Below are 13672 nucleotides of genomic sequence, written 5' to 3'. Positions count from 1 at the left end.
TGGAAGGCCGTCGATCCCAGGGGCTTTTCTGTGTTCAAAGCTACGCAGAGCTGTGCTGAGCTCCTCCAAAGCAAACGGCTCTTCAAGACCTTGACACTGGTCACAACTCAACGAAGGCAGGTAATTCGTCATATCATCAACCATATCTTTACACACAGCTTTCTCCGCAAATAAACCAGAAAAAAACCTTTTCACAAGCATCTTAACATCACTTTCATTTTGTGTAATATTCCCCTTAGCATCTAACAAGGAAAACATTTGCCTTTGGGACTTCTTAACCCCTTCTAGCTGGGAAAAAAACTTTTGTTTGGGGTGTCAGAGAATTTCACATTTTGGATTCTGAGTCTAACTGACATCCCCATTACTTTTTCATGAATCAGTTCTCTTAAATAAGCTTTTTTTCTCCAATAATAACTGAAGTTTCCTGCCATTTTGAGACTTAGCCAAGTCTTCCTCTAAGTCTAAAATTTCAGTTTCGAAGAGAGAAACAGCAATCTTACTCTTGCTTGTGGAAAAGGACTTAAAATATTGACAAAAGACGCGAATCTGGGCTTTCACGTTATCCCACCATAACTGAACAAAAGAATAACAAGGTTTTCTTTGGATTAATGTTTTCCAAAAACTACAAAAAGCATCCTTAAAACAGCAATCCTCCAACAGGCTGGTATTGAAAGTCCAATTCGCACTTTTACGAATTGACTGAGAAAAGGATAGACCAAGTACAACCAGGTGGTGATCAGAGAAAGTAGAAGGGAAATGATTACAAGACACGAGTACGTTTCCAAAAGTGGAGTTAATATACCATCTATCAAGCCTTGCAAGTGTTATTAACCCACTAGCACAACGGCACCATGTGTACTGAGATGTTGTAGAGTGCTGTATACGCCATGCGTCAAGTAGACCAAGTGATGAAAAACAATTCAATAAATCTTTGTGAGATTCTGGATGTGGTTCTGGTGTATTTCTATTTCAACTCGGTTCAAAGGTGCAATTGAAATCTCCTCCTATACAGATACAATGATCAAAGGCTACTGTGTGAAGGTAATTGGCCAGACGTGTGAAAAAATCTTTACGAGCTAAGCTGCTACTCGGAGCATATACATTGAGTAAGGTGAGGTGAAATCCTTGATAGACCACCTCTAAGGATGCTAAGTGTCCTATAACTATTTCATTAAAATTACAAGAGTCAGGAACAAACCCCGGACGAAGCAAGAAAGCAATTCCCGCAGAAACAGAGGACAGATTGCTAAAGAAACACTGCCCAGTATTAAGGCGAAGTCAGTCAGGCTGTGAAGTCTCTGTTATGTGTGTTTCCTGCAATAAACATATATCGATGTTTCTGAAACAATAAGTTTTTAACTTGGAGCTGACGTAAATGATTAGCACCACCACCATTCATGTTTAAGGTGCCAAACAGAACTTCCTTCCTTTTCATGCCTTATCAAGGGGGGTTTAGCTGCTGTTGAGACAGTTCCAACCTTGCTTTTGTAATGAATTTCCTCAGTCGATGAATTTGTGCTTTTGTGACTTCAAAATCTTTAGAGTTTCTAACTATACACTTTGCAGTCTGCATGAAGGAAAGCAAGTCAGGAAAATGTTTTTGAATCATGACATTTCGCTGCCTAAATGTCTCATTTAGAAAGGTCACAATAACCTCGGGGGGGTATTTGTAACTGCTCAGATGACGACTGTGATGGCTCAGTCACCTCCATGTCATCATCTGAAGCAGACAACCCAGATAGCATTCCACCAGGTTCGTAAATTTCAGTTTGGACCTTTACCAACTCGTTTATAGACCGGTCTTGGGTCTGGGGGGGGCCTGGGGAGGTCTACTTCGACATGAGATGGGGCTGTTACACCACCATCTTGTACAACTATGTCGGGCACCTCTGTCGGAGCCACACAAACTGTATTCTGATCATTTGTTGCAGTGGGAACATTGGGAAGGATTGACGCACTATTTTGTTGAGGCTCAGGCAGTGGTGGTGATGATCATGATGATGATGATGATGATGATGATGATGATGGTGGTGGTGGTGGTGGTGGTATCTCCTTACATTCTACCAACGTCTCATCAACAACAAGCATTCTGAGTATTGCGCTGCAATACATGTCCCCTACCAAAGTTCAAAGTGCCATAACTTTGTCAAAAATGATCGAATATGCAAATTTATGCACGGTTGATGCTGGTTTTCAAACTTGATCTGAGGTATGCTGAGACACGTGTCACGCCTCACCTCGTTGATAAGCCCACAAGGTCGCTCCGTGGAGCGGCCTGCACGTATTGCACTGTGTGAATTATATAAATGATTACCAACTCACGGTCTGAGGTACTAACGATTCAAGAGATATCCATTTTTTTATGGCACATTGGAGGAGCCAATGCGAGGTTTCTTCTTCCTCAGATTGTCACAACTCTGTCAAATGCGATCAAGTTAAAAAAGTCAGAATTTGACCAAATCTGTTTTATTCGTTTGTTAATATACCTCAGCTATTGACAAATCTTAAATTAGAATTTTATTTGAGGTTAAAATGACCGCGACAGGTCGTGTCCAACAATGCTTTCAGTCTGTACATGTGATAAATAATTAAATCCGCACACTTGACGCCTCTTCTTCTTTACGCAATAACAACTTCTGGCTTCCAGACCGTACATCCAATCATCTTGAAATTTTGCACACTTGTTACTATTCATGACTTCTACTATAGCATGAAGTTTCACGTCGATCAATAAAGCGATTCAAGAGATATCCATTTTTTTAATATTTTCGTTTAATTAACGATATCTGCCAAACCACGTGAGCTATCGCAAATTCCAAAAGGACATTTTAGTAGACTGACATGCGGAACAGATCTGTGAAGTTTCCCCTCGATTGGATCAAAAATGAGGGAGGGGCTCGGTTTTAAAGGTTCATGCTTAAAAAACGTCATAACTCTGAAACCATTTGACGCATGACGTCATGCTCGCTGACTTTTTTGTTCGTCATGGGTATGCGATTTTGCCTGCAAAGTTTGGCCTCGATCTGTTCAGCCGTTGCAGAGAAAAAGGGTTTTAGTGTTTTCACAAAAAACAATATGGCGGCCGAACCACGTGACTGTGACGTCATAATTACCATTAAAATATTCTCCAGACCGAGTCCATCACATGGTCAAAATTTGATCTCAATCGGTCCTATTATTGCAGAGAAAATCTTTTTTAAAGGAAATTAAAACTTAAAATTGCACTGAGTTAAAGATCATCAGAATTATCAGAATTACCAAAGTTCAAAGTGCCATAATTTCGTCAAAAATGATCGAAACGTCGTGAAGTTCGAACTTGACCTGTAACTTATGAGGAAACCATGTGCCAAGTTTGAAATCATTAGCGTTAAGCGTTTAGAAAAAAAGTCCGGAAAACTGTTCTTTGCGTGACGGACTGACGGACGGAGGGACGGCGTGCAAACCTATAGTCCCCTCCGGTGTACACCGGTAGGGGACTAATAATAGAGCCCTCATTTGTACAAATATTTGATGGAACCGTACCACCTTGTGCACTTTGGATTAAAATTCCATCATTGGAAGGTAATCCATCTTTTTTTCTCACTACCTTGAGGTTCCTCGGCTAATGCACCACTCGTATCCAGTACAACTACTTTGGGGGCACTTGTGGAGCCACGAGGAGCGGAGGCTCTACGTTTTTTTGACACATTCACCAAATCCTCTTTACCCTCCTCACTCTGTAGGGACAGAGTGTCAGCGGAAACATTTGAGACACTGGGTGTCACCTCCTCCACCACACGAGGTATTGGGTTGTTAACCGTTTTACAATCTTGATCAACGTGTCCTGCTTCCCCACACTTTGAACAAGCAGCTTTCGGACAAAATCTCTTTAAATGCCCAAAAGCCCCACAAAGAAAACATGTTAAGGTCGCTGATGAAGCGTACATTTGATAATCACGGTCATCAATTTTAATCTTAAATGAAACCTTTAAACCCGTATCATCCCCACGGTCTGGAAGAACCATGTGAAGCTGCCGTCGAAAGCTCATCACGTGCTTTGCTTTTTCATGGCGGCACCCGAGGGGGATCATCGAGATTCTCGAAACAATTGTACCATATCGAGACAGAACAGTATACATCAACCAAAACGGAGGGGGGGTTGGGGGGGGGGAGAGGGAGTAATATGTAAGGACAATAGGTAGTTATTTGAATGCCCGGATATTCTTAGAGGGACTTGGTTTTTGAGTGCGAGGACAGGACACAAGTGTGGCCTTGAGGTGCTTGAACCCTTGGTACGTACTGTGCTCCTTTTGGACTAATTGTTATGCTGTGCAGTTCTGGATTAATATCCCACCCTTGGAAGAAACCCGTTTCCTGGTCCTTTGGTCCATCGAGACGCAACACCCACAACCAAAAATCGGGTGTTGTACTCCGGACCACATCCAATTTCAGGGTTGTCACGAAATCATGGGATAATTACCGACCACATCCAATTTCGGGGTTGTCAGGAACTCGGAAGAAAACTACCAACTTCGGGCTTCAGTCACGAACTCGGGGGATAATTACTAACCACATCCAATTTTGGTGGTTTAGGCAGCCTGGCGTTGGCTTAGCGGCTAGGGTGCCAGCTTAGGATCCGAGGATCCTGGGTTCGAATCCCGGTCGATCGCTGAATTAACGCCAGGGGTTGACTCAGCCTGTCATCCTTCCGAGGTCGGCTAATTGAGTACCAGTTCACTGGTAATTCCCTGCTTGTTGTAAAAGGCGACAAACAGGGTTGGCGGCAGGAAGGGCATCCGGCCGTAAAACATTGCTTCAAAAAGGGGACCAAAAAACAACAACAACCACGGTGCCCGAAAAAGGCCAACCCCCGCTTGCAGGGAAAAATGGCCTCTAAAGGTGGTATATAGGCACGAACTCGGGGGATAACAACCGACCACATCCAATTTCAGGGTTCAGGCCCGAACTTCGAGGATAATTAACGACCACATAAAATTTGAGGGGATGTCACGAACTCTGGGGACAATTACTGACCACATCAAATTTATGAGTTGTCACGAACTCTGGAGATAATTACCGACAACATCCAATTTCGGGATTGTCATGACAAATTGTCATGTCATGACAATTTCAGAAGATTGTCATGGGGACCGCAAGGCTAACCCCTGCTCTAGCAGGGAAAATAGCCTTAAAATGCATGTTGTGTTGTTGTTGTATCCAATTTCGGGGTTGTCACGAACTCCGGGGATAATTACCGACCACATCCAATTTTGGGGTTGTCACGAACTCCGGGGATAATTACCGACCACATCCAATTTCGGGGTTGTCACGAACTCTGGGGATAATTACAGACCACATCCAATTTCGGGGTTGTCACGAACTCTGGGGATAATTACCGACCACATCCAATTTCGGCGTTGTCACGAACTCCGGGGATAATTACCGACCACATCCAATTTCGGGGTTGTCACGAACTCTGGGGATAATTACAGACCACATCCAATTTCGGGGTTGTCACGAACTCTGGCAATAATTACCGACCACATCCAATTTTGGGGTTGTCAGGAACTCCGGGGATAATTACCGACCACATCCAATTTCGGGGTTGTCACTAACTCTGGCAATAATTACCGACCACATCCAATTTTGGGGTTGTCAGGAACTCCGGGGATAATTACCGACCACATCCAATTTCGGGGTTGTCAGGAACTCTGGGGATAATTACTGACCACATCCAATTTCGGGGTTCTGGCACAAACTCGGTGGATAACTGCCGGCGACATCCAAATTAGGGGTTGTCATGAACTCTGGGGATAATTACCGACCACATCAAATTTAGGCGTTGTCACGAACTCTGGGGATAATTACCAACCACATCCAATTTTGGGGTTGTCACGCACTCTGGGGATAATTACCTACCACATCCAATTTTGGGGTTGGCACAAACTCCGAGGATAATGACCACGCACATCCAATTTCGCTGTTCAGGCACGAACTCGGGGGATAACAACCGACCACATCCAATTTCAGGGTTCAGTCATGAACTCAGGGGATCATTAATGAACACATCCAATTTCGGGGTTGTCACGAATTCGGGGGGGATAATTACCGGCCACATCAAATTTCGGGGTTCAGGCACGAACTCGGGGGATAACAACCAACCCCATCCAATTCCGGGGTTCACGCACTAACTCGGGGGACAATTACCGACCACATCCAATTTCGGGGTTCTGGCACGAACTCGGGGGATAACAACCGACCACATGCAATCTAGGGCTTGTCAAAAACTCTGGGGATAATTCAAGACCACATGCAATTTAGGGGTCGTCACGAACTCTGGGGATAATTCAAGACCACATCCAATTTAGGGGTGCAGTCCCGAAGTCTGGGGATACGATAACTACCGACCACATCCAATTTTGTGGTTCAAGCAAGATCTTCGGGGATAACCGACCACATCCAATTTTGGGGTTCAGGCAAGATCTCGGGGGATAATTACCGAGCACATCCAATTTCGGGGTTCTGGCACGAACTCTGGGGATAACAACCGACCACATCCAATTTCGGAATTCAGGCACGGACTCGGTAGATAACGACTGACCACATCCAATTTAGGGGTTGTCACGAACTCTGGGGATAATTACCGACCACATCAAATTTCGGGTGTCAGTCACAAACTCGGGAGATAACAACCGACCACTTCCAATTTCGGGGTTGTCAGGAACTCGGGGGGAAAACTACCAACTTCGGGGTTCAGTCACTAACTCGGGGGATAATTACCGAGCACATCCAATTTTGAGGTTCAGTCACGAACTCGGGGGGATATTTACTGAGCAAATCCAATTTCAGGGTTTAGTCACGAACTCGGGGGGGGGGGGGGGGGATATTTACTGAGCAAATCCAATTTCGAGGTTCAGGCACGAACTCGGGGGGATAATTACTGACCACATCCAATTTCGGGGTTCAGGCACGAACTTGGGGGATAAATACAGGGCACATCCAATTTCGGGGTTTAGGGACGAACTTGGGGGATAAAAACGGACCACATCCAATTTTTGGGTTCTGGCACGAACTCGGGGGATCACTACCGACCACATCCAATTTGGGGGTTCTGGCACAAACTAGAGGGACAATTACTGACCACATCAAATTTCGGGGTTCCGGCACGAATTTGGGGGATAACTACCGACCACATCCAATTTCGGGGTTCTGGCACGAACCCGGGGGACAATTACTGACCACATCCAATTTCAGGGTTCTGGCACGTACTTGGGGGACAATTACTGACCACATCCAATTTCGGGGTTCTGGCACGAACCCGGGGGACAATTACTGACCACATTCAATTTCAGGGTTCTGGCACGTACTTGGGGGACAATTACTGACCACATCCAATTTCGGGGTTCTGGCACGAATTTGGGGGACAATTACTGACCACATCCAATTTCGGGGTTCTGGCACAATTTTGGGGGACAATTACTGACCACATCCAATTTCGGGGTTCTGGCACAATTTTGGGGGACAATTACTGACCACATCCAATTTCGGGGTTCTGGCACAATTTCGGGGGACAATTACTGACCACATCCAATTTCGGGGTTCTGGCACGAATTTGGGGGATAACTACCGACCACATCCAATTTCGGGGTTCTGGCACGAACTCGGGGGACAATTACTCACCACATCCAATTTCGGGGTTCTGGCACAATTTCGGGGGACAATTACTGACCACATCCAATTTCAGGGTTCTGGCACGAATTTGGGGGATAACTACCGACCACATCCAATTTCGGGGTTCTGGCACGAACTCGGGGGACAATTACTCACCACATCCAATTTCGGGGTTCTGGCACGAATTTGGGGGATAATTACCGACCACATCAAATTTCGGGGTTCTGGCACGAACTCGGGGGACAATTACTGACCACATCCAATTTCGGGGTTCTGGCACGAATTTGGGGGACAATTACTGACCACATCCAATTTCGGGGTTCTGGCACAATTTCGGGGGACAATTACTGACCACATCCAATTTCGGGGTTCTGGCACAATTTCGGGGGACAATTACTGACCACATCCAATTTCGGGGTTCAGGCACGAAGTCTGGTGGTAATTACCGACATCCAATTTCGGGGCCCAGGCACGAACTCAGTGAATCCTCCCCTTTCACCTTCTACTTGTCCCAATACAAATTCATTCAGAGCTCAAGACGAACCTTCCAGGTGCAACACCACCTAGAATCATCGTAGACCCTTTTATAACCCCATATACGATATTGTAAACCTCAAATGTGAAAGGACCGAATAGCGAAATTAATGAAATGGGGACTAGGCCCGGGGTGTGGGCGAGATCGAAAATGGAGCGATATTGGAGGGAAATAAAACGTGAGTGGAAGTTAGAACATGTGCGAGACGAGAAACCATTCACCTCACGATGGAAGGCCGTGCAGGCCTCACTTTGGATTCAAGCGCCAAGAATACTTACCAGACATCGTGACGGAATACGGATCCTCAAGCTTCGATCCACCACTTTCACGATTGCAAGTACAAAGGCACGATTTTTTACAAAGGTCTATTTACAAAGTTCTGTCCTAATAACTAAAAAACAAACAACTATAGAGTGTAATTTGTACACATTAAACAATTTAGAGAAAAGAAAAGGTAAATATATTTAAACCGTTGCATAATACGTTGCCGCGTACTATACTGACATGGCATTCAGAAATGGCGCAAAAACAAACAAAAAATGCTGAGAACAGGAACATATATCTGACTTACTTGTTGGATCTTCCTGGATATCAGGGCCGGCCCGAGGATTTTGGTGGCCCTAAACAAGATTTTGTTTGTGGCCCCAAAACATTCCCAGCGCAACCACCAAATCACACACTGCTCATAAGTGAATGGACACACACACACACACACACACACACACACACACACACACACACACACACACACACACACACACACCTCTTACTTTATTTGAAAACAATGTATATTAAAAATACATTAAAATTTGAGAAGTTAAGAAACAATTAAGTAGACAATGACAAATGAACACCAATAAAAACAAAAATATTTTGACAATTAAATATCAATGAACAATCAATATGAGTGCAAAATATTCAAAATAAACAAGCATTCTGAGTATTGCGCTGCAATACATGTCCCCTACCAAAGTTCAAAGTGCCATAACTTTGTCAAAAATGATCGAATATGCAAATTTATGCACGGTTGATGATGGTTTTCAAACTTGATCTGAGGTATGCTGAGACACGTGTGTCACGCCTCGCCTCGTTGATGAGCCCGCAAGGTCGCTCCGTGCAGCAAACACGTATGGCACTGTGTGAATTATATAATTATTACCAACTCACGGTCTGAGGTACCAGCGATTCAAGAGATATCCATTTTTAAAAATATTTTCGTTTAATTAACGATATCTGCCAAACCACGTGCCCCATCGCAAATTCCAAAAGGACATTTTAGTAGACTGACATGCTGAACAGATCTGTGACGTTTCCCCTCGATTGGATCAAAAATGAGGGAGGAGCTCGGTTTTAAAGGTTCATGCTTAAAAACGTCATAACTCTGAAACCATGTGACGCATGACGTCATGCTCGCTGACTTTTTTGTTCGTCATGGGTATGCGATTCTGCTTGCAAAGTTTGGCCTCGATCTGTTCAGCCGTTGCAGAGAAAAAGGGTTTTAGTGTTTTCACAAAAAACAATATGGCGGCCGAACCACGTGACTGTGACGTCATAATTACCATTAAAATATTCTCCAGACCGAGTCCATCATATGGTGAAAATTTGATCTCAATCGGTCCTATTATTGCAGAGAAAATCTTTTTTAAAGGAAATTAAAACTTAAAATTGCACTGACTTAAAGATCATCAGAATTATCAGAATTACCAAAGTTCAAAGTGCCATAACTTCGTCAAAAATGATCGAAACGTCGTGAAGTTCGAACTTGACCTGTAACTTATGAGGAAACCATGTGCCAAGTTTGAAATCATTAGCGTTAAGCGTTTAGAAAAAAAGTCCGGAAAACTGTTCTTTGCTTGACGGACTGACGGACTGACGGACGGAGGGACGGAGGGACGGCGTGCAAACCTATAGTCCCCTCCGGTGTACACCAGTAGGGGACTAATAAGCGAAGTACCAACTTCTAATCTGGTGTGTGGGTGTATCTAGGCATAAGGAAGAACCCTATTGAAAATTGGGTCGCCACGTCAAAATCCAAGATGGCCACCACCATATATATGTCTCAACCTTGTGAACGAAATATCTTGAAAAATAAGCGAAGTACCAACTTCTAATCTGGTGTGTGGGTGTAGCTCGGCATAAGGAAGAATGCTCTTGAAAATTTGCACAACTGTGCAAATCTGGAATCTGAATGACCCAACCTCCTCTGCCAAAGATTGGGCCTCGATTTTTGTGATGGCATCTGTTGCCTTTTCCCTGACTTCTAACAATGCATCCCTTATGCCAGATGCCTGGTAGCGCAAAGGGATGATGCTGTTGACACGGCTCTCCCACCTCGTCTCACTCCAGGACTTTACAGTAATGGTGACATGCCATTTCAAAATGGCCCATCTCTGGGGAGCAGCTGAGAATAGAATGTAGATCTTGTGAACATTTCCAAAGAAACTGGTAGCATCGATAGCAGGGGTGGGGAACCTTTTTCCTGTCAAGGGCCATTTCGATTTTTAGAACATCCTTCGAGGGCCATGCTAAATTATTGAATACATATATCGGACTCACCTAATGCGATGGCTGGAACTGTTTGTCTTTGGCGAGGCGTTTGGTGTCAGGTGGTAGTGATGATGATGCTACTCACAGCTGGTTTTGCAGGTTTGGGTCAGTCAGTCTTGAGCGGAACCGAGTCTTTGCAAGAGTCAGTTTTGAAAAGAACTGCTCACAGCTGTAGGTCGTCCCAAACAGTGATGCAAACTTCAGTGCATGTCTCCTCAGAATGGGGAAATCCTCAGCACGTACATACAGTTTGTAGAACTCGAGCAAAGGGAGGTTGTTGTACCTAGCTTTGAGCTTGTCATTGCTTTGCAGCTCAATGATTTCGGGTTGTAGGTTGTCAGGCACATCAGCTGGTTCCACATTAAACGGCGTGGCAAATATGTTCAGTTCCCTTTGTTTACTTTTCATGTCCTGGAACCTCTCTCCAAATGCCTGGAGGAGTTTTGCACACTCAGCAGCATATTCAGATGTCACAGCAGGCTTTTGTTCTTGCAGAGTGGGAAAGTGGATAGTGTTTCCCCTTTCCAGTTGCACTTGCCACAGCTTTAGTTTAGCTTCAAATGATTTCACATGTGATTGCAGAGAGCTGAGAAGCTGGTTGGGACCTTGGAGCTTGACGTTCAGCTCTGACAGGTACTTGGTAATGTCCACCATGAAGCCCAAATCACACAGCCACTTGCTATCACTGAGTTCCATGACAGGTTTCCCCTTCATCTCCATGAACTGTTTCACTTCTTCTCTCAGTGAGTAAAACCGTGTGAGCATATTTCCACGACTCAGCCACCGCACCTCACAGTGGTAAACCAGATCTCCGTACTCTGACTCTAGTTCACGCAGTAGCTCCTTGAACTGGCGGCTGTTCAGCCCTCTGCTTTTGATGACGTTTATGGTGGAAACGATAGTTGTCATCACATTGTTGAGCTTCAGGGACTGTGCACACAGATTCTCTTGGTGTATGATACAGTGGCATACAACTAACTCACTTGGATCGAGACTGAGACGACTCATTTCTTTTTTGAACAATGCAGTCAATCCCTTTTGCGCGCCAACCATGGCTGGGGCTCCATCCGTGGCCAGGCCACTTAACTTGTCAAACTGCAGTTCGAATTTGTTCATAGCCAAAACAACTTGCCCAAACAAATCCTCACCTTTGGTGGTGCCATGCATGGCTTGCAAAGACAGCAACTCCTCCCTCGTATCAAACTCAGCTGTAATCCCCCGCACAAAAATGTCTAGTTGGGCGGTGTTTGTTATGTCCGTTGTCTCATCGCAGGCCAGAGAGAAAAACTGGAAATCTCTTGCGGTGTCCTTCAGTGTTTTCTCAATGTCTTGTGCCATGTCAGTAATCCGATCTGAGACAATTCTTCGAGACAAACTGACACTTTGGAACAATTTTACTTTGTCCGGTGTGAGCAGCTCCGCAGCGGCAACAAGGCACTCCTTCACAAATTCTCCTTCTGAATGCGGCATCAGCTTCTTAGCGATTAGCTCACTCACCACAAAACTAGCATGCGTAGTGTTGTCTCGGTCAGATTGTGGTCTTATGAAGACTGCTTGTTGAGCACCAAAACTCAGCCGAAGAACGTTAACTTTATCCAAGCGCATTTGGCCTTTCAACTCGTCCAGTTTAGCATGTTTCGAGCTGTAATGACGGTCGAGGTTGGCCCTTTTCATCACCGAGAGCGCTCCCGACAAACTAGGCATACTGGCTTGCCTTTTACTTCCACAAATAAATAATCGTTTGCCCATTTCTCTTGGAAAGCGCGACATTCCGCATCTACCTTTCTTTTCTTGTTAGTCGCCATGTTTGCATATACTGAATGAAATGATGACATGAGATCACGCGATCACTTGACTGTCCGGAAGGTCGCATATCGCAGTAACGACTGTCCGGAACTCACTTGACTGTCCGGAAGGTCGCATAGCGCAGTTACGATTAATCGCAAATTAGTTTTAATTTGATGGCAATTATTCTGTTAGCGCCAACATATTTTGCCAACGTCAAATAAATGAATAAGTTCTCAAATGTGCCGTCCGAGGCAGCGTCTGCTCCCCACGTTCGGCATTCGTTGACTGTTACAACACGTGACAGCTCGCTCCTCTCTGATTGGTTGAATCGTTTTTGGCCATAACTTGGTTACCCTTTGTCCGATTAATTTAAAACCTTGAAAAGGAGAGATTACTGGAATTATAGATAGATGAATTGCCTCGCGGGCCGGATCAAACGGTCTCGCGGGCCGTATACGGCCCGGAGGCCGGAGGTTCCCCACCCCAGATCTATAGAGTTCTTGGCAGCATCAGCCACAACAAGATTCAATGTATGAGCCCCACAGGGGACATACTAGTCTAGTAGGAAGACTAGGTCCCCCTGCACCCCCCGGAGATATACTTCTAATCAGTGTTTCTAGATTGGAAAAAATGTGTAGAAAATGACTAGCTATGGCCCCAAGCTGAAAAAATGTCCCACATACCATTTTTATGCAAATTACTGCTGCCATTATCAAAAAAACGATTTTTGACATATCTCAGCCAATATTGCAGATAATTGAAAAATGAAGGTGTCTAGACCCATGTTTTGAAGGGCATAGATCATGATAGAACTATTCATAACATGATTACATGTGTCTATGGTATACTAGTATGCTAATTAGTGCTTTATTTACAAAATAATCACAGTTTTACGAAATAATAGACTCATATTAAGGTCCGTCTACACAGACGTTAACACAAAGTTTTATTTTTCTAAATATTACAACTGTCAAAATAGTCCTAGCACTCAATGTGACCACTCTTCTCTTGCTTGTTTTAGATAAACATCATTAGCATTAGTGATTCTACACTGAGTCAGTCATCATCATTTTCATCGAAATCGTCAGAGTCAAACTCTTCTTCTCCTTCCTCTTCCTCCTCCTCTTCGTGCTCTCCTGTGTTCAGAAGATC

General features: G+C 44.4%; 1 protein-coding gene and 1 long non-coding RNA gene across 3 annotated transcripts in view; one reads left to right on the top strand and one right to left on the bottom strand.

Moving 5' to 3' along the window:
- Window positions 1–8686, bottom strand: part of LOC137439141 (uncharacterized) — a 108448-nt gene extending 99762 nt beyond the window's left edge. The window contains exon 1 of one of the 2 annotated variants that reach the window (XM_078767807.1): window positions 8464–8686. In XM_078767807.1, coding sequence (XP_078623933.1) covers window positions 8464–8470 — 7 coding nt within the window. In that variant the 5' untranslated portion in view covers window positions 8471–8686. Of the gene's footprint in view, window positions 1–8406 lie in introns of both variants that reach the window. The other variant, XM_078767808.1, reaches the window with a different exon arrangement.
- Window positions 1–13672, top strand: part of LOC144888724 (uncharacterized) — a 338047-nt gene that overhangs the window by 184625 nt on the left and 139750 nt on the right. The gene's annotated exons all lie outside the window — the stretch shown is intronic.

This window comes from Myxine glutinosa, chromosome 13 (assembly GCF_964187855.1).
Source record: "Myxine glutinosa chromosome 13, kmMyxGlut1.1, whole genome shotgun sequence".
In the NCBI taxonomy this organism is placed as follows: domain Eukaryota; kingdom Metazoa; phylum Chordata; class Myxini; order Myxiniformes; family Myxinidae; genus Myxine; species Myxine glutinosa.
This window is presented reverse-complemented; position numbering and strand designations above follow the sequence as displayed.